This window comes from Microtus oregoni, unplaced genomic scaffold (assembly GCF_018167655.1).
Source record: "Microtus oregoni isolate MIOR12 unplaced genomic scaffold, Mior012 000006F_ref0000085, whole genome shotgun sequence".
Lineage (NCBI taxonomy): Eukaryota > Metazoa > Chordata > Mammalia > Rodentia > Cricetidae > Microtus > Microtus oregoni.
Window position 1 is genome coordinate 59,466,320 of NW_024543065.1, and position 21,431 is coordinate 59,487,750.

Genomic DNA, 21,431 nt, shown 5'->3' on the forward strand with positions numbered 1-21,431 from the left:
CAGTTGGTAGTGTGCTTTCTTATTATGTAAAGCCTCAAGTTTGACCCTTCCCACCTCTGCAATCCCAGACCTCCACCAGGTGGAGAGGGTGTTCTCACTCTGAAAAGAACCTAAGGGAAATTCAGGCCTCAGAAGAGAATCACACAGGTCACTGCTACCTGAGGCTGCAGCAGGAGGGCCAGATTCCGTGGCTGAAGGCTCATCTAGGCTAGCATCCGCTTACCTGGCAGAAGGACTTCATCTTCTCCAGCACCTTGTTGACCTCCGGCATCACGTTTCTGCCATCCACCACAATGGGTGTGTTAGAGCGGTTCCGGAGGGCCACATGCAGCACTGCCCGATCCTAGAGATGACAGTTGGAGAATGAGAAGCTACCACATAGCCTAGAGGGAGAGAGGTCCCAGCTGGCCAAGGACAGTGTGGTTCAGCCCTCGATGCACAAGACAAGCAGGTCCCCAGGCCTTCATTACCACCCACCACAGTCTTTTTTTTTTTTTTAAAGATTTATTTATTATGTATACAACATTCCTTCCATGTTTGCTTGCATGCCAGAAGAGGGCACCAGATCTCATTACAGATAGTTGTGAGCCACCATGTGGTTGCTGGGAATTGAACTCAAGACCTCTGGAAGAGCAGTCAGTGCTCTTAACCTTTGAGCCATCTCTCCAGTCCCCCACCACAGTCTTATACAGAGATCCTGTGCCCACCTTGCACACTGTGAACAGTCAGAAGTAGATCCAGTGGGACCTGAACGTGCCTAAAAGGCTCTCATGCCTGAAGGACCCCCTGCTCCATGCATGACTGAAGAGAACAGAGTGACCAAAGGCTTAGTGGTGACAACACAGGTCAGAGATGAGAGGTAAGACCCTTCAGCAGACCAGCAACCGGTAGGACCAACATAGCCTCAGCCCTCCTGATGAGAGGACTCAGGATGTGAAGCAGACAGGCAAGCGAACAGCCTCACGGCCACAACTGCCACAAACCAAAACTTCACTTGTCACTGAAGTTGGTAACAAGAGCCAAGCAGCTCGGCTGGTCACAAGAGGGAAATGGCCCACCCAGCTAAAGATACCGGCAGTCTTGGAAGGAAGCAGGTGTGAGGGCTCCAGACAGCTGGGAAAACTGCAACCCAGGGAGAGCTCCCTGTGAGTGGAGAGGCCGATGCCAGCCCACCTACCCTATCTAGCCCTATGACTTCCCATGTTCCCTAATCAAATGCACCCCTGCAGAAAACCCTCGACTGCGGCCTCCCTTACACAAACCCAGCAGTGAAAGATTAACTGCTTCTAACTGCATCTCTGAGGTCTAAGCCTCAGAGTCCTGACATGTAAAAAGACCTGGGCTGGAGAGATGGCTCAGCCGTCAAGAACACATGTTCCTCTTCCAAAGGGCCAGAGTTTGATTCTCAGTACACAAAATGGCGGCTCACAACCACCTCTAACTTCAGTTCCAGGGGAATCTGACACCTCTGTACGTATGTGCACATACCTACAAACTCAAAAAAAAAAAAGACACAGAGAACAAGTGTGGAGTGTTTATTATGCCTGCGGGCTTCCACATCACGTCAAGGGCAGGATTCCAACATTTATCTTACCCCCACTTCTTAATCACTCCTACCGCCAAAGAGACTAAGGGCTTTGGTGACACGATTCTTCTTGCCCCTAATGTAACTTGCAGCATGGATCCATCTGAGTATCAAAGTTGAAATTCTCCAAGAAAATGTCTGAGCAAACCTTAAGCAAATCTCTCCCTTCAGGCTTGAGCTTGTGCCCCTCCCTGGACAGACACCAGGCACTATTCCAATTTGCTCGCCAAGTCCAGGCTGCCAGTCCCAGTGAAGACACACCCCAAAGCTCGGCAACCACCCCCACAGAAGAAAAGTCTTTTAGTACCTTCATGAGGCAAAAGCATTGCTTAAGCGGAAGGGTGAAGACACAGGGTGATGAGGACAGTCTGACGAGCAAAGGGGAAGGAAGAGGCCTGGGGTGGGTACCCAGTACCTGAGTCCACTAGAACCACTCACCTCGGTGGAGTTGATCTTCGCACCACTGAACATGTTGTCCCGTGCAGCCTCCACGCCCCTGGACTTAGCCTAGAAGGAGAAGACACTGAGGCCTGGTGTCCCATCCCCACCGGCCATCACAAGTCCAAACCCCCAGTGAGGCTCTTTTCCATTCCTATTTGCCTTCCAAGAGTCTGCTCAAATGGCAGGCCCTGGAGATCCCTGGGATATCACTCCAAACCTGGACCTGGAACCCAAAACACCCCCCACACCCCCACACCCAAACCAGAGATGCCAGTTCCCCAATTAGAACATTACCAGGTTCACCAGCATCTGCATCACCTCCTTGTTCACAAGGTTCTTGGAGTAATCCACGAGAATATGCCCATGGTTGGTGTTGAGGTTCAAGCTGCAGGAAGATGCAGAAGCTACTGGCCACACCGGAGCCCACCCTCTCTGTGCCACACCCCAGTGGCAGTGCCTGTTGCCTGGCCACAAGGGCTGACCTGCAGCAGTATCGTGGAAGAAGCCACGCCACAAAACCAAGATGCAGACGGATCCTGAGCCAGGAGCATGCAGAACGACCCCACCTCAGAGCTTCCCCTCCACGCTCCACGTCTCAAACTTACTAAGGAACACCAATGCAGAAGTATCGGGGACTTCGGAGTAAGGAGTCACAGGTGGTTATCTCATGTCCCTAGCCTTCCAGCATCAATGACAAGGAATACCCGGATGTATCACATGCAAGATTCCCTCCACCCTCCCTTCCATTTAGCAGTCGTTCACGGGTCTCTCTGGCCTCTGCATCGTGCTTCCACGGCTCTATTTATACGCTGTGGCTCCCAGCAAATTTCAGCCTACCCACCCTTCCCGACCCAAGCCCAGGAGAAACAGGTGGGAGGGGACAGCTCTCTCTGGTCCCTCTCGGCAGCAGGGGCTCCTCCTCCTCCTCCAGGGTGGTTAGAAATCCCTTCTCGAATGGCTGGGACTGGAAGGCGGGGGCGAAGGGACAGGAGGGTCCCGGTGGGAGGGGGGAGCGCCTCCTCATGACTAAGCAGCCCCGGCCCTCCGGTGAGCACGCGGATACCAAGAACCCACTCCAAGGAGGAGTCAAGGACAAAATGCGGCCCCGGGCTTAGCCCTGCGGGGCGCCTGGGGGTCCCGGGGGCCCTTTGCCCCCGACCCTGAGAGCACACCTGAAGTGTTTGAAGCGCTCTGGATCCTCTTCAAAAAGTCTCCTCAGGTTGAGCTCGGCGTGGTTCACACTGTGCCATTCCTGCAGCTTCTGGAACTGCGGGTTCCGGGTGAGCGCGGCCATGGCGGGACCAAAGAGGGACACGGAGCTGGACGTGCGCGGAAGAGGAAGGAAGAAGCAGCGGCAGCGCGCAGCAAGCCCGGTGTCCGTGCACGCAGCGGTCTTTATGGCGCAGGCGTCTGGCCCCGCCCCTCCCGGTCACGCCTCTGGTCGCCCCGGCCCCGCCCCGGCCCCGCCCCGCCCGTGTCCTCCGCGTCCGCTACACGACCTTGCCTGCGGCTGCAGATCTGGGGTCCCCTGCTGGCCACTCTGTAATGCAAGTGTGGCCGTTTGCGACGTCCCTTGGTTGACTTCTGCCCGGAAGTGACTTGAAGGGCAGAGGCGGAGCTTCCCATGCCCGGTCCGCTTGCTTCTTTCATTCATTTATTCAATTCAGCAAAACTCTAATGGAACAAAATTCTAGAGAACTCTAGTACTGCAAATATTATGGATACATAAACCAAGTAAGTAAACAGAATTTATGGAATTTCAGAGCTGGCAAGTGCGCCTGAAAAGGAGCAAACTGGTTTTGGGCAGGAGACATGAGTCGGTGGTTAAGAGCATATATTGCATTCATCTCTTTGCAGAGGACCGGAATTGAGGTCCCATCACCCACATAGAATGGCTTAATTGCCGGTTAACTCCGGCATTCTCCTGCACATACCTACCCCCCGCACATGGTTAATAAAATTATATGCATACATTTAAAGGCATATTGGAAATAAGCAGTGCGATTTTATTTATTAATTTATTATGTATACAATATTCTGTCTATGTGTATGCCCGAAGGCCAGAAGAGGACATCAGACCCCATTACAGATGGTTGTGAGCCACCATGTGGTTGCTGGGAATTGAACTCAGGACCTTTGGAAGAGCAGGCAATGCTCTTAACCTCTGAGCCATCTCTCCAGCCCCCAGCAGTGCAATTTTAAATAAATGATTAAGAAAAAAACTCACCCTTTATTATACTTGAGTAAGAATATGAATGTGAACAAATGAGCCAGTTTGCTACCTGCGAGGAAACTGTTCTGTCAAAGGGAAGAGAAATTGCAGAATCTGAGAGAGGAGCACCCATAGATGTCCCGCTAACAGAAGGCAGATGTGGCCCGAGTGGAGCAGAGGGGAAAACCTAGAGGATGACATTAGGGAGAAGGGAGTTCTCCCAGTGCCTTGCAAATCCTTGAGACAGTGTTGGCTTTTGTTTAGAGATGAGACGGCACTGAAAGACTCTAAACAGCAGGGACTTCATCTGACACATTGTGTAAAGGGTCGGAGTGATACAGGAGGTCAGTGAGATACACCAGGTCCCGAGGAAGCAGCTTCAAGGCAGGAGGAGGTGGACATGGAGGACCGAGTGAATGAAGAATCCACAAATTCCTAAGGAGAAAGGCCAAGATACCCAGTCTGGGATCCAGCTTCCTGGAAAAGATGGAATTCTCACCCACAATTCTGATGAGGCACAAGGCAGACTTGTAATCGGGTACAAGTGGGTGGTGGGTATCATTTTCCAGACACGCTAGATTTTCAAGGCAACGCTGCACATCAACAACTGGGCTTCCGGTATCATCTCAATACTTGGGAAGGAAAGTCTGCATCAGCAACTGGCAAGGCGCTGGAAGTCAGCATGTCTAAAAAAAAAAAAAAAAAGGGCGGGGGAGATAGTTTAGTAAAACACCTGCCCTGGAGATGAGGACATATTTACTCTCCAGAGCCAACGGCAAAAGCTGCACATGGTGGCCTCTCGCGGGCAGTGGTGGCCAGTTCCTACAAAGGACAGGACTGCCAGAAAGAGGAACCTTCTGCTAATTACCTTCATATATGCAGGTTGGTTTGTTTGGTTGTTTGTTTGGTTGGTTGGTTTAGGGATGGCACCAAGGGCTAAGCTTATGCTAGGGCTAGACAAATGCTCTATCACCAAGCTACACCTCAGCCGAACAAATCAGTTCATTTTTTTAAAGTTACATTTCTTGCGTGTGTGTGTGTGTATGTGTGTGTGTGTGTATGTAAAAGAGAGAGACATGCCACAGAGAGGGTAGGTCAAAGGGCAACTCTTCTTCTACCACGTGGTTGCCTGCTAAGTAATCTTAAGTGCTGGATAATGAAGACAAATCAAAATGACATCAAAAGACACTAAACCAGGTGTGGTAGCACATGCTACTAATTCCAACACTCAGGACAGAAGTAAGAAGATCTTGGTGAATTTGAGACCAGAATGGGCTTCATAGTGAGAGCTTTTCAAACAAAACAAAATAAAAAAAACTAAGATGAAAAGATCAGTTCTTTAAAAATAAACCTTATTTTATTCTGTGCACAGGGTCTTATGCAGCGCAGGGCTGGCTTCAAACTCACTATATAATGCCAGCAATGTTGGCACACACCTTTAATCCCAGCACTTGGGAGGCAGAGGCAGGTGGATGTCTGTGAGTTCCAGGTCAGCCTGGTCTACAGAGCAAGTTCTAGGACTATCTAGAAAAACCTTGTCTAAAAAAAAAAAAAAAAAACCGAACCCAAACCAAACCAAACCAAAGCTGCTCATGGTGGCCTTTTGGAATCTCAATGCTAGGGAGGCAGAGACAGGAGAATCCTAGGAATCAAGGGCCAGCCAGCCTCAGTGGTAAGCCCCAGTTCTCACCAATAGACCCTGCCTCAAAAAAAGAAGCTGAAAATGAATAAAATATATTATTAAGCTGGGTAGTAGTGGCACATACCTTTAATCCCAGCACTCAGGAGGCAGACCCAGCAGATATCTGAGTTCAAGCACTGGTCTACAGTGAGCTACATAGTTAATGACCCTGTTTTGAAAAAAAAAGGGGGGGGGTAGGATAGGGGCTGGCAAGATAGCTCATCAGGCAAAGGCACTTCCTGCCAAAGCTGATAAGCTAAGTTTGATCCCTGGAATTCACATATCAGAAAAGAACCCCCATAAATTGTCCTTTGACCACAGGTACATCACGGCATAACCTCTTTGAATAAATAAGTGTAATTAAAAAAAAAAAAAAAAAAACCAAGCCGGGCTGTGATGGCGCACACCTTTAATCCCAGCACTCTGGAGGCGGAGGCAGGTGGATCTCTGTGAGTTTGAGGTCAGCCTGGTCTACAGAGTGAGTGCCAAGCCAAGCCAAGTCAGGGCTACACAGAGAAACCATGTCTCAAAAATCCAAAATAAATAAACAAACAAATAAAAACGGTGGACAGCAGTCCTAATGAACTGTCACTCAAGGTCCTCTGGCCACCACATGCATTTGTAAATGCGCGCGCGCAAACACACACACACACACACACACACACACACAGAGAGAGAGAGAGAGAGAGAGAGAGAGAGAGAGAGAGAGAGAGAAACAACAAAAATCACTCCCATCCTGAACCTCAACTAACAAAGATACCAGTCTCAGCTGCTGCCGCCCCAGGGTTCCTCAGACTCTGGCCCAGCAGTGCTCAAAGACTCCCTTCTGTAGGAGGTGCTTTTGATGAGACCTGCTAAGGCTTTCCTCCTGCCCTTTCTCCTCCTGTTCCAAGGAATACTCAGAGATGAATGGACTCAGGACCAACTGACTAACCTGCTGAGCCATCTCCTCTGCTCTTCCGTTTAAAGGGAAACCTCTAGAGACAGGGCTCCCCTTGCTCTTGGAGTTGTCTCTTACAACCCTTTTTTAAAGAGATGTCTGGCCTGGTGGCAGTAGTGGCACATTTGCTTCTGATCGCAGCACTCAAGGTGCAAATGGCAGTCGGATCTCTGAGTTCAAGACCAGCCTGGTCCACAGAGGAGTTCTTGAAAAACCAATAAAAGATGGAGCCTGAGCTTCCAAAACGCTAGAGTTGTAGGTGTGCACTATCATACGTGGGTACAACTACAAGCCTCTCCAAAGATTTGAGTGGTGTTTCACCATCTCCCCATCACACGCTTAAGCCTTTAAAGATCTGATAGGAACTGCACGTAGTGGTGCAGCCTTTAATCCCAGCACTCTTTAAGAGTTAAGTAATGTCTGGTCTACATTGCAAATTCCAGGACAGCCAGGGCTACATGAGGACCTGTCCCAAAAAATTAAACAAATATATTTTGTTCTGGGGATCCAAAAATACTTACCATATATATAAATTTTTAGAAGGTAAACCCTGTTTTCTATTCCCACCATAACAGCCAGGGCATTTTATACCAAGTACTGCAAACCACAGAGTAAAGACCAATCAGGAGCGACAGGGTCCTGGGCCAGAGAACATTCTTGGGATTATGCCTACACGACAGGGACAAAGCACAACCTGTAGAAAACCTGGCCGAGAACGTGCATGAGAGCCTGCTCACACCGGTCTCAAGGGCCTTCAGCAAGATGCCCTAGTCCGTGCACCGGATCATAAGAGGACTTGACAGCAGAGACAGGTTTAGAAAGTCCAGGAAGGGTCGAAATTCTCGCCAACGCAGCCCTGGTAAAACCCTGGAGTTTTGTGAATTTGGCACTTCCCAGCCTTTGAGGGAAGTAAAGAGCCGCGTCCTAAAGATGGGGAAGCTGAGGCAAGGGTATATGGCCAGATCATGCCTTGATTAGAGCCTTCTTGACAAGGGTGACTGTGGAATTGTAGGCTGCAAGTAGGGGGTAAGAGGCCAAGAGGAATGCGCCCGCGGGAGGCGGGAAAGCCAGGTCTACGAGCTGTTAGGAAGATGCGGCAGCCAAAGATGCTGAGTCACTTGGCTGGAGAGCTGGGGAGCGCGTCCCCACCCCCAGGCTGGGTGGAGCTTCGGGCACGCGCACGCATTCGGTCGGAAGAGCGAGGCTACGCGCAGGGAGGTCGCGAGCACACGCAGTACCTAGGCTAGCTGCGTGTAGCCAGGCACGTCCAGGGAGGAGGCGGGGTGAGCGCATGCGCGCATGTGCGGACGCAGGGTCGGACCTGCGTGCTGATTTAGAAAACGCCTGCATTTGCACGTCTGGGATGGGTGAAATACACTGGTGCGCATGCCCTGGGTGAGGAGGATGTGCACACGCGCTCTCCAGGAATAATGCGTGGGTCAGGAGGGCGTAGTGGGTTATGCCTGTGGTCTCGGCGCTAGGGAGGCTGAGGCAGGCGTGTTCGATGCCAGCCTGGGTTATATAGTGAGAATCTAGTCCTGCCTGGGTTAGTGTGAGAACAAAAAACAGGGTACATAATTCTGACGCGATGCTCCCATATGACAATTCCTCTTCCAGTTCAGATAAAATTCTGGTGAACAAGTCTTCAACCCAATAGAGAGCCTTATGTCAGGTCTGATTTTTTAATCTATGTTAGAATTGGCAAATCCTGGCCCCAACAAACAATCCCTTTCTTCTGCCACACGTTGCCTGATAAGGGTCTGGGTATTGTGGTCCTAAGGAGATTCAGTCTTAGCTCTCCTGGGGCTTTCCACTGTGAGAACAATCGGAAACACCAGATTCCTGGGCAGCGCTGAGTGCTGTAAGGGCAAGCAAAGGCAGAGAATTTAGAGACTTAAGGAGCCTTTAGAGCAGTGGGTCTCAACCTTCCCAATGCTGCGACCCTCTAATACAGCTCCTCATGTTGTGATGATTCCCACGGCCAAGAAATTATTTTTGTTGCTACTTCATAACTGTAATTTTGTTACTGCTATGAATTATAATATAAATATGTTTTCCCATGGTTTAGGTGACCCTTTTGAAAAGGTCGTTGGACCTAAAATAGGGGTCGCAACCCACAGTTTGAGAACCTGTGCTTTAGCACAACAGCGCAAGCAGTTGGAGGGAGCAGGGTAAGTAAGGAAGTGTGGGTAGGTGGGGAGGGGCGGGTGCCTGGAAAAGCCTGATCTAATGGCAGTGACTTAAAGGGATATGGTGTGTCTGAAGATTAAAAGGACCTTAAAAAGACCCAATGATTTTCTTAATGAAGTTTCTAGAATGGTTGTTGGTACTCTCACCAAGGATGGGGAAAATGGGGTTGTCTCCCCTGTATGGTAAGAACAAGGACAAGTCTTTGCATACAATCTGGCCGCCTTTTTTTTTTTTTTTTTTTTCGTTTTTCAAGACAGGGTTTCTCTGTGGCTTTGCAATCTGGCCTTCTAACAAGGGCCTGATCCCATGGTAAATGAGCCCTTCCTGTCACCTTAGGCCCACATTTCCAACAGGTAACCAACACAAGAACATACACACACTTCTCCCGGAGCTGTGATTGAATTTTAAGTCCAGTTGTAAGGTCAAATCCAGGACCCAAGTCAGACAAGCTTATTCCCTGAACTCTCCGGTCATGCTGCCCACCCACATGGCCTCTTGACAATCATGAAGCTGAACCACCAGGTTCTTTTTCCTTTGTTCCAGACCAGGTGGGTGGCAAGGGTGCTCCTACATGGCACAGAGCAGGCTAAACCTACGGCTGGTACGATGCAGGAATTCCCACGGAGAGAAAGGAAGGTCCCAGCCGCCTATGAACCTCAACTACTGGTGCGCTCCTCCATTTCTCAGATTGGCTGAGGCTTCCCAAGCCCTCCAGGAGCTTCCACCCCAACCTATCCAGGACACGGTAGGGCTACCAAGCTCCTTTCATTACCACTGATGTAAACAGAAGTAGCTAATAGTACTGAGCACCTAAGTCAAACAGGAAGACAGTAAGTCATCTGTCTTCCTGCAGGTTGTTTACTTATTGGCACGGGGAACTCAGCTCAGGGCCTTGGGCTCACTAAGCTTGTGTTCTGCCCAATCACCTGTATGCTGTTTTTGTTCGAGACAGGCAGGGCCTTAGGTAACGTAACCCAGGCTGGCCTTGTATTGATCCTCTTGTATCTATCCCAAAAAGGCTGTGATTACAGATGAGTTTACTGAGAGGAACAGGGCAGAAAAAAAAACACCATTCCTGGGTTTGCCCCTTAGACAGTCTGTTGGGGGAGAGACCAACCCCAGAAAGAGCCCACATCCTTCTAGGGACAGTCAACACCTGCCCATAGAGGCTTTAGTTACACCTTAGAGAGGCCAATGACCTTAGGGGTTGTAGCTGGATGATCTGCTCCCTGCCAGTCCTATCCCAACCCGAGAGGTCTTCCCCTTGACAGGTCTGAGGCTCAGAGGACAAGCTGACCTGGAAACCAGCTCCTGTACATCTCTGCCAGGTGAGCTATTACTTCTGACATGTGTCTGCTGCAGTTAATTTTAAATAAGATACAGAGTATTATTAAATGTATATTTTAATAAAGCCAATAGTTATTTTACTTATAGGAGCTTTAAAAGTAAGATACAAAATGTAGAGTTCCAGTTTGGAAGGTCACAACTATTCACATGATGTCCTGCCGATGCCGAGCAAGGTAGCCATGCTTTGGCCGTGCTGAGGACACACTCACACGCACATACATGCGCTTTGGCAAGACACCTCTGCCAAGCGCAGCACCTGGGATTACCAGTGTTCAGGGCAAGGCAGTGCTGGCAACAGCACCTACATGGAGACTACACAAACCGCGTCACACGGTCTCACAGCCATGGAGACAAAATGTCTTCCTTAATAGAGGAAAACAGACCAGAGATGACAGTGTCACCTGTGCTGGCCCAGGGTGAGGTCTTCGGGGAGGCACTATGAAAATGAGAGTACTGCCGTGGAGTAGAACTCGAAACACAGGGCACTGTGGACACATTACTGAAGGAAAGAGAAAGTTTTTACAAGTAGAACAGCCACAAGGAACTTTGAACAGATTAGTGTGCACACTGTGACAGCTAACACAGACAGCAGCCACACAGGGCTGGTGTAGAGCACGTGCCTGGAAAACTCTATGTACAAAATAGTTCTCTGTAAACATGGTGAGGTGACTATTCCGAACCCACGGTGAAGGTAGTCAGTACAGGCAGAACGGCACCCCCACACAGCACAAATGACAACAGCCGAGGTCTCCAGCAGTTCGGAGACACAGTACTAAGAACACAGGTGGCTGGGCTCAGACACCCAACAGGTCCTCTATAATATTCTTGTGTATGAATGTGTGTGTGCATGTGTGTGGTGTGTATACATAGATTCTTTTTGGTATTTTTAAATATAAATTTATCTGTAGAAAAATGAGAACATAAATGTGCTATTACAATCTTTGTTGGAAAAGCTTACATGGAGTTAGAAAGAATAAACCATTTATTAGTAGTTAACATATATTAAAATGGTTTAATGATTTAAGAAAATATAAAAAAAAATTAATACTGTCAAACTTTCATACCAGAAAATATCATGGATTTTTTTCAATTAGACATTTTCAAAGATGAAATATGAAAATTTTAAATAAGTTTTATATAAAGAACTTTCTGCAACCTCAATTAATATATAGTGGGAAATGTCTACTCTATATAGATATATTTATTATTATTTCTCAATTTAAGCACCATTCAATTCTGGATCCATTCTGGCTGGAAAATATCCCCATGTCTGTTTAATGGCACATGTTAACTAAAAGTGAGGTGTTTTTTTGTTGTCGTTGACTAAACAAAGACTTTGAATTCCTGTCTACATCATAATTCTTTTGTCTTCTGAGCCAGCTCGCAAATGTCACTGTGGTTCTGAGTGTGGGGGTCTTGGTGCAACCCCTCCCCACAGTTGCTTCTTTCGAGGAGCATGGTGCACCGGAGCCTTGGTCACGGTGGAAGGATTGAGGGCGGCAGGTGCAGCTTTGCTCTGCACTCAGCACGGGCCAACAAACCCCCACTGTGCTGCCTCTGACAGCAGCTCCCCAATCCTGCTCTTGTAAATCCCATGAGCCTGCACCCCTGGGTGCTTCTGAGCAGAGGAGCTACCCACCCACGGGAAGTCAGGTGGCTGCTTCTCATCACAAGTGTCTTGTCTTGTATAAGCTTAAATGAAGACAGTGCTGAGCTAACCTCCAGCCAGGGTACCCGGGGTCTTAAGACAGCCAATGCTTTAGGCAGGAGACATTTTTAACTGAAAACCTACATGAGAAATATCTATAAAAATCAGTGATGGGTGTGGGTCTCACTCAGTGTGTTAAAGAGAAGGAGAGCTTCAAAGAATGGTCAGTTTTGTTCTCAGCCTGCAGGCCTCATGCCTTTCCCACATGCAGGACTGACAACCTTCGGACTGTGTTTCCCAAGTGTGGCCTCTGGCCACCTGCACCAGTATTACCTGAGGTGCTTATTAAACATGCAGATCGCCAGCATCCCCCTGAGTATCAGAAATCTCCATCTTCAGCTGTCTCCCAGGGGTCTGCTACCTTCCAAGTTCGAGAAATCAGGCTTTAAAGACTTGGAGCTGCCAATCACCTCTGACCCAAAGAACATTTCCGTCCCAGGGACAGGGGTGCACTGGTCCTTTTGGGGGCTAGTATCAGCTACTCAGTCCTGGGGACAGTTGCCCCAACAGCTTTGATGGGGAGCAGGCAAGCTGTGGTCAGTACTGGGGCAAATAGGCTGGCCTGCGCTCAGCTTTCCCAGGGAAGGCCTTGAAGCCCTTGGGTGCCGCCTTATGTGCTGGTGGAGGTGGGGGCTGGGGTGGTGTCTGCACATAGGTGAAGGAGGTGGCATTGCAGTCACTGGTCGCAGCCCACACAGGGGACTGCAGCATGTGCATGGTGTCATTCCACTGGCTGCCGGGACTGGAGACTGCATAAAGTGGTGCAGCAGGGCTGGGCAGCGTGCTAGGCAGTGGGGAAGGGTGCTGCCACGGTGCTTTTGGTGGCCACGTTTTGGTTTTGTTATCCTGGGAAACAGAAGAGAGTTCTTAGTGTCATTTCTGGTGAGTTGTCATTGTGACCTGCCCACCCAACTCCCAGCTTCCCACAGCCTCGCACAAGGGAAGCTCTTATGGTAACATCAGCACTCAGTGCCTGCACAATCCATGTAATCATGGCTCAACGGTGGAACGGAACTCGTGTGTCTGCACACAGACACTTACAGGCCTCCCACCACTCATGCATCCACAGCCCGCCCTTATATTTATTCAACTGATCTGAACAGGAGGTGTGCCAAGAGGCTCTCACATTAGACAAATGGCAGAGCTTCCTCTACAGAAGACTGCATCAGCTAGGGTGAGCATATCTCATTGTTTAGACAAAAATCATGAGAAAATAATGCACCACAAAGATGACCCCTTATGACTTTGAGGCCCAAGGTCACAATACCTGGTTCACATCCTCTACTGTGGTAAGAAGAGGTGGTGAGGGCAGTGTGCTGGTCTCCTGCTCTCCACTGCTGTGTTTCCTGAAAGAATCAAGAACAAAAAGCAATGACCACATGGCTTCTCTGTATGGCGCACAGGCAGATTAAGTGCCTGGCTCTGGTCTCTAGGTCCCCAGTCAGGGTGTGGAGGGCTTGGGTCCACCAAGGTCAGTGTGACAGGGGAGCCAGCAGCCTATAAAGCCCTTTAGGAAGTTGCAGCCAGCAGGGAAATGGCACTGGCTGTTTTCACAGCTCTCCGAGTTAACTACCTTTGGCGTCTCATTAATTATTAACTAATCATTAATAATTATTAAAACTAGTTAATAGTTACTGGAAGTGTTTAACATGCACTGGGTATGTTGGGGACTGAAAAATACTTTATGATGAATATAAATATACATTGTATACATGTATGAAACTGTCAAAGAATAAAATATTGTAAAGAAATAAAAAGCATGTTAGTTTTACATTACAGCAGATCTGAGCCGGAGATCCTCTTAGACAGGTATAGACCCCACAGGGGCAACTTTCTTCTCTCACAGACTACTGCCAGTGTCCTACCAGTCCCTTACAGATCTTGCAACCCCAGGCCAACCTCTTCCTCATGGAAGGTACATTTTTAAATCTATTTTATGTATACAGTGTTCTACCTGCATTTGTGTTTGCATACCAGAATAGAGTGTCAGATCTCATTACAGATGGTGTGAGCCACCATATGGTTGCTGGGAATTGAACTCAGGACCTCTGGAAGAGCAGCCAGTGCTCTTAACCTCTGAGTCATCCATCTATCCGGCCCAGGAAGCTAGATCTTTAAGGTGCCTGCAAAGGCCTTTGTCCCCCACCTGCCACAGGGCAAGCTGGCAGGAGCAACACTGGCTTTCCCGAGGCAGAGCTATCTCATTCTCCAGTCCTTGGTTTAGCAATCCTTACCTTCTCTGTTTGACAGCAGCAACAAGGTCAGGCCCTGAAAACATAGAGAACAGGCTGTCCCCATTGGCGGAAGAGGTCTCATCACTGGAGCTGGCGGAGTCTCCCTGAGCACCTGACCAGCCACTGTGCAGGCTGTCCCTGAGAGCAGAGAGAAATGTTCATGGACCTCCCACAGCCTTACCACAGCTCCTAGACCCAAATCAGACTTTGCTGTCACTCCCTGCCAAAACTTGATATTTTACTTTCGCTTCAAAAGTAACAGTGTCATTGTTGGGGACTGTGGACCTCCAGTCCCTGAATTTCTTGTAAACAACTTGTTTTCCTGTGTTTGCAGCTGCTCTGGGCACTATACCCTCAGGAATTCCAGATGAGAAGGGAGTGGTTTCCAGTGGGTTTGGCTGGGGCATGGCTATCAGTTAAGGATCTCTATATAAGCTACCCTGGGACACAATAAAGGGGTCATTCTTGTTTCAAGGATGACCAGGGTCCCCATGTCTCTGTCTCTGTGCATATGTGTTTAAATCTCCAGCCCCTTTCCTGGCTCACGTGCCAGCCTATAGTGCAGACGCTACATGTCACTACTTTTATTTCTCAGAAGCCTGTGGTTGGTAAGCGATTGGCTTTAGGGGAAAATAAAATGGGGACGCTCTCTCACCATCCAGACTTCTCAGCCGGAAGTAATATGAGATGCATATCCTAACTCTCCCTTATGTGCCTGCATGAATATGTGCACCACCTGTGTGCCGGTGCCCTCGGAGGCCAGAAAAGGGGGTCAACTCCCCTGAACTAAAGTTATAGATGGTTGTGTGCCACCATATGGATTCTAGGAACCGTTTGGGTCCTCTGCAAAAGCAGTAAGCGCTTTTAAGTCACTGAGCCATCTAGCTAGCCTGTATTATTTTTTCTTTCCTCTGAAATAAGGTTTCTCTAGGTAACTCAGGTTGGCCTCCAACTTGCTACAGCTCATGCTACCTTGAACTCATGACAGTTGTTCTGTGTCCACATCCCACATGCTGCGATTGTAGGTGTGTACCACCGTGTCCTACCCTTAATATTCTTCAATGCACTAGAACTGAAGCACACACCTTGGTTTCTGCTGGGCTGGTGACTGAGCTCAGGCAAGGCCTTGCACATGCTAGGTAAACACTCTACCACAGAGCTACACACCCCAGGCCTACTCTGACTTCTGTGGGCTATAATAACAACATCCAATAACTTCTTGGGTTTCACACCCATGCTGCTTTCCCCAGAAAGACCACATGAAACACTGTTCAATAAGATCCTTGCTTTAAGAGGAGAAGGCTCGTCTGTTTTCTCTTGGTTTATTCATAAGTTAAGTGCTTATAATTTTTTCTATTAGCCCCCCGTATTTACAATTTTTAAGCTCAAATATTTTAATTTAGGGGCTGGAGAGATGGCTCAGAGGTTAAGAGCATTGCCTGCTCTTCCAAAGGTCCTGAGTTCAATTCCCAGCAACCACATGGTGGCTCATAACCATCTGTAATGGGGTCTGGTGCCCTCTTCTGGCCTTCAGGCATACACACAGACAGAATATTGTATACATAATAAATAAATAAATATTTTTAAAAAATATTTTAATTTAAAAAATAGAAAATATTTTTAAAATCTCATATGTGCACTGCATTTACAAGAGGCTATCTTGAAGTACCATTCATAGCAAAGGTGTATTCATGTGGACACATCATACTCACTGGCGTCCTAAATTAGGGTCTGACCAATCCATAATTTAGCCATATCACACTTTCACTGCCCAGTAAGTAGGAATGAAAGTCAGTGAGCATCCCCTTGAACAGAGGCTGTATGGGGCACCCAGATCCCAAATTTGGCTTCCTTATTGTACGCAGAACTCACCCTTCTGTGAAGAACTCTGGCAAAGGCCAGGTCCGATGGGCATCATCCATGGGTGGCCAGTTGCCCCGGGGGTTGCCTGGCCGGCGGCCATGTTGAACTTGACGCTTCTGCTGCATTGCCTGGCTCACTCCTGCCACATAGCGTGCAAACTCTGGGTCTGAGCCCACTGTGTTGAGACAAAGGAAAAATCGGAATTTAAGGCCAAATTGACCTCGTCCTTTCTTCCCCTGAGGATGAGCTGGCCGCACACAGGGTAGAGTGGAGAGAGCATGGCAGGGAGCCATTCAGTAGTTGGTTGCAGGCTCTGGCCGCTCCCTGAAGTGAGATGGAGCTTAGCGCACACAGCTCTGAAGCTGGGGCTCTTAGCAGGGCTATGCCTACTATGAGTGAGGACAGGGGACGAAGCTTCTTGAGAAAGTCTTGCTGTGTGCCCACAAATGGACTCTATAGCACAGACTGGCCTGGAATGCTCAGTGAACCCGACTCAGTCTCACAGAGCTAACTAACTGGTTTTTGGTTTTTCCGGACAGGGTTTCTCTGTATAACAGTTTTGGCTGTCCTGGAACTTGCTCTGTAGACCAGACTGGCCTCAAACTCACAGAGATCCACCTGCCTCTGCCTCCTTGGAATTAAAGGCATGCACCAATCGGTCTGGTTCCAAAGCTAAGTTTTTAATACAAATAGGAACTACTTACAAACTTTTAAGGGGCTGGAAAGATGGCTGAGCAGTTAAGAGTACTTAATGCTCTTGCAGAAGGCCTGGGTTCATTACCAAGCACCCACATGATGGCTCACTACCATCCATAATTCTCAGGCACTCATATGGTGCACATTCATATACATGAAAATCTAGGCTGGGCATGGTGACTCACACCATTAATCCCAGCAAAGGCAGATATAAGTAGATCTCAGTGAGTTCAACACCACCCTGGTCTACAAAGTGAGTTCCAAACCAACCAAAGCTATAGAGTGAGACCCTTCTCAAAAACAAAACAAACAAAAAAATAAATCTCAAAATTATTTTTCAAAAATTTGTGTGTATATGGGGCTGGGAGAAATGGCTCATGGTTAAGAACATTTGTTGCTTTTGGAGAGGACCTGGATTTGCTTCCAGGCACTGACATGATGGCTCACAGCCATCCATAACTCTAGTTCCAGGGAATCTTAAGCTCTCTTCCAACTTTGGCAGGCACGAGGTATGCACATGGTGCACACACATATGTACAGGCAAACCATTCATACATATAAAATCAGAAAAAAAATTAACGTGTGTGTGTGTGCGCATGCCTCTGTGGTGGGTGTCTGGAAGCCAGCCAGTGGCGCTGGGTCCTCAGGAGCTCTAGTCACAGATGTACAGAACTGCCAGACATGAAGTTTGGGAGCTAAACTCAGGTCTTCTGGAAGAGCAGCAGATGCTCACGAGCCATCTCTATGGACTAATGATGGAGGAAGGTCATTGGCTAATAAAGGAACTGCCTTGGCCCATTCTATTGGTTGAAAGATAGGTGGGAGGAGTAGGCAGAACAGGACGCTGGGAGGGAGAGGAAGTGAGGTCAGACTCCACAGCTCTGCTCTCCGGAGCAGACGCCTGAGAGAGACGCCATGCTCCTGGCTCCTGGGCAGACGCACGCTAAGAAGCTCCGACCCAGGATGGACATAGGCTAGAATCTTCCCAGTAAGTGCACCTAGGGGCGCAACACAGATGATTAGAAATGGGCTAAATTAATATGTGAGAATTAGCCTAGAAGAGGTTAGATAGAAATGGGTCAAGCGGTGTTTAAAAGAATACAGTGTCCGTGTAATTATTTCGGGGCATAAGCTAGCCGAGCAGGCGGCTGGGGTGTTGGGGACGCAGCCCTGCCGCCGCCCCTATTACTACAGACTAACTTAAATTTTCCAATGTCTCGCCTCTATGAACTGCAGTATTTAACAACTTAGAGAATCACATGATGATTTTTGAGCAACTACATCATGGAATTTAGCAAAGCCAGAGAGTGGTTACATCACTGCCATTCAAGCTGAACTCTGAGCCAATTATTTTCTTGAGCATGGGGCATCAGACTTGCTTGTTCAGTGTAAAGACAGCGATTATGACAAAGACCAAATTTCAGAATGCATTAAGATGTGGCAAGCCAGTCAGTGGTGGCACACGCCTTTAATGCCAGCACTCAGGAGGCAGAGGCAGGTGGATCTCTGTGAGTCTGAGGCCAGCCTGGTCTACAAAGTAAGTTTCAAGACAGCCAGAGCTAAACAGTGAAACCCTGTCTTGAAAAACAAACAAACAGAAAAAGATGTGGCCAAACATACTCTGCACAGGGCTGAACAATGCTGTGCAGGGTAGCAAACAAACCAAAGCCAAACCAGAACAGAGGCATTTGAAGACATGCCAACAAGAAGGTAACAGGTGAGAAAAGGATATGGTTCAGTTGAAGAAGGTCTGCCTAACATGCATGAGGATCTGGGCTGCCTCTCCAGAAAAGACAGAAAAACCCCAAAAGACAGGGATAGTAAATGAAATGTGAACCCACCCTGCATACTGTGAACCTCCAGGTTGGCAGAGACTAGGGCATAATCCCGTTAAGATGCCTGTTCGGGAGAAGGAAAGGACCAGTGGGGGAGGGGGCAAAAGAGGTAGCTATGAGCAAAATGCAAAATGACAGAATGAGCCAAGTGGATGTGGCGCACACCTTTAATACCAGCACTTGGGAGGCAAAGCAAGCGGGTCTCTGAGTTTAAGGCTAGCCTCGTTTACCGATCGAGTTCTGAAACAGCCAAGGCCACACAAAAAAGAAAGTAAATAAATTTAAAAATTGAAAAGGGAAAAAAAAATCCTACTATTGATATTTTATATTGAGATGTTTGTTTTAAGAAATGCTAGTATCTTTCACCAAATTTCTTTTTTTTTTGTTGTTTGTTTTCTTTTTGAGATAGGTCTCACTAATAGTTCAGGTTGGCCTCAATTCAGAGATCTGCCTCTGCCTTCCCAGTGCTGGGATTAAAGGTTTGCACTATCACACCTATTTTAATTTCTCTTTTTAAAAATTTTTGTGTGCTTGCTTCACCTGCATGTATATCAGTGCACCACATGCACATGGCACCCACCCAAACTAGAAGAGGAAAGTGAACCTGAGTCCTCTGCAAGAGCAGCTGGTACTCTTAATCACTAAGTCATCTTTCCAGGCCCAAGATCCCAAACTGAAAACCTACCATGGCTACAGAGCAAGTCTGAGAACAAGCTGGCAAATTAGTGAGACTCTGTTTCAAAAGAAAAGATGTAAGATGGGCTGGGTATACGGCTAGTGGTGGAGTGCCTGCTTACCATGTGAGAGGCCCTGGGTTCAATCCCCAGTACCAGAAAGAGTAAAACATAAAATAATAACAGGATTACAAAATTGGGGCTCATCAGACAGTGGGGGTGCATGCCTCCATGCACACCTCTAACCCCAGCACTCAGGAGGCAGAGGTAGGCAGATCTCTGAGTTCAAGGCAGCCTGGTCTACAGAACGAGTGCCAGGACAGCCAGGGATACAGAGAAACCCTATTGAGAGAGAGAGACAGAGACAGAGACAGACAGAGGAAGGAAGAAAAAAGATTGAGGGTCTCAAGACGACTAATGGTTCTCCCTTACTTTCTCAGCCACTTCCCCAATCTGCTTTCCTTTCTTGCTACATCTCCCCTGCACTTGCCTCCACCAGACACTTCCCTCCAGACAGTGAGAAAGTCCTAAGGACAGCTGAGGGGCAGAGGCAGGGGCAGGTGCTGGTGCTTACTAGTAGAGCATACTAGTACATACAAGTACTGTACTTTCATAAGGCTGTGGGGTTAGGCCTCCAGGAATTCATCAGCAACTGTGTTGTATTTTTATAATGTGGTGAGCAGTGGGAAGGCCTCACCTACCTGCAGGATCAAAAGGCAAAATCTCTCCCAACATTCCAAAGACTCCATCACTTTGGTCACGGTTTGGCCAGGTATTATTCCTAGGTCCCTGTGGCTTCTGTCCCAAAACTTCTGACATCACATTGTCCATATAGCTGCTCACTAGGCCCAAGCTGTACAAGTCAGAGCTGAGATCAGATATGCCAGGCCACTGACCAAGAGGAGACAGGCCTGCTGCCATGGGAGGTGCTGGCTGCTGAGATGAGCCATGGACCCATTTCCCAGGTGCCCGAGGCTGGGGTGGAGTCTGCTGTGATCCAATGGGTTGGAGCAGGTGTTGGTAGTACTGGACTTGGGGCTGCTGTTGCTTTGGAGACTGCTGCTGAGGTGCCAGAGGTGTGTGTGCTCCAGCCTGGGGTGGCCGTATTGGAGGGGCCATTGGCAGTGATGGCTGCTGTGGTTGAAGGGCTCCTGCCTTCTGTTCAGTCACCATGGCAGTGGCAGTAGAATTACGCCTTGTCACTAGTGGGGACCCCTGATGTGACTGGCCCATGTTAAAGCCTGAGAGAAAATCTATCACTTCCTGCATTTCCTGGTCAGTGGGTAAGTTCATGCCCTTCTCGTCCTTGCCATCCTCCCCATGCAGGAAGTTCTCATGTCTCTCCAGGAGAAAACCATTGACCATTGGATTACTGGAATTCTGAGCCGCCTGGGAAGGGTCTGTAGTCCTAGGGAAGTTACCAATATTCAAAATACTCTGTAACCGTGTATCCATATTGCCTGGCATCTTGGCCTTCTCCTCTGAACACACAGCTGTGAAGACGTTTTTGGAATAGTGTGTGCTGCTGGAGGTGGTGCATGACACTTTCTTGGTGAACCGAGATGTCAGTTTGGAGAAGGTCTTCTGCAGACCTGAGGACTTGCTTCCGTTTCCAGATGGCAGGTCAGCCTGGTTCCCAAAATCACAGATGTCCCTTTGCAGTTGGATCTGTATACAGGGTAAAGCTTGTTCCCTATATGAACAAGAGAAAAAGAAAAGAGGACATCTTAAATTGAAGAACGAAAGCCTCTTTTGTGTTGATTACTAACTAGCATGATGATGATTACTACTGATTACTAACAAGCATGATGATGGTTACTACTGATTACTAACTACTATGATGATGGGTACTACTGATTACTAACTAGCATGATGATGGGTACTACTGATTACTAACAAGCATGATGATGGTTACTACTGATTACTAACTACTATGATGATGGGTACTACTGATTACTAACTAGCATGATGATGGGTACTACTGATTACTAACTACTATGATGATGGGTACTACTGATTACTAAC

At 48.2% G+C, this 21,431-nt stretch overlaps 2 protein-coding genes across 5 annotated transcripts in view; both read right to left on the reverse strand.

Annotated features, from left to right (window-relative positions):
* Gpi (glucose-6-phosphate isomerase) overlaps positions 1-3,425 on the reverse strand; it is a 28,043-nt gene extending 24,618 nt beyond the window's left edge. Inside the window, exons 1-4 of the mRNA XM_041653375.1 lie at positions 3,199-3,425; positions 2,321-2,411; positions 2,024-2,092; positions 224-343 (exon numbers count right to left, since the gene is read on the reverse strand). Of these exons, the coding sequence (XP_041509309.1) occupies positions 224-343; positions 2,024-2,092; positions 2,321-2,411; positions 3,199-3,320 (402 nt within the window). The 5' untranslated portion in view covers positions 3,321-3,425. The remainder of the gene's footprint in view (positions 1-223; positions 344-2,023; positions 2,093-2,320; positions 2,412-3,198) is intronic.
* Positions 3,426-10,417: 6,992 nt separating this feature from the next.
* Positions 10,418-21,431, reverse strand: part of Garre1 (granule associated Rac and RHOG effector 1) — an 81,851-nt gene continuing 70,837 nt past the window's right edge. For 3 of the 4 annotated variants that reach the window (XM_041653723.1, XM_041653724.1, XM_041653725.1), the window contains exons 11-15: positions 20,108-21,099; positions 16,211-16,376; positions 14,339-14,476; positions 13,372-13,450; positions 10,418-12,950 (exon numbers count right to left, since the gene is read on the reverse strand). In XM_041653723.1, coding sequence (XP_041509657.1) covers positions 12,642-12,950; positions 13,372-13,450; positions 14,339-14,476; positions 16,211-16,376; positions 20,108-21,099 — 1,684 coding nt within the window. In that variant the 3' untranslated portion in view covers positions 10,418-12,641. The remainder of the gene's footprint in view (positions 12,951-13,371; positions 13,451-14,338; positions 14,477-16,210; positions 16,377-20,107; positions 21,100-21,431) is intronic. The other variant, XM_041653726.1, reaches the window with a different exon arrangement.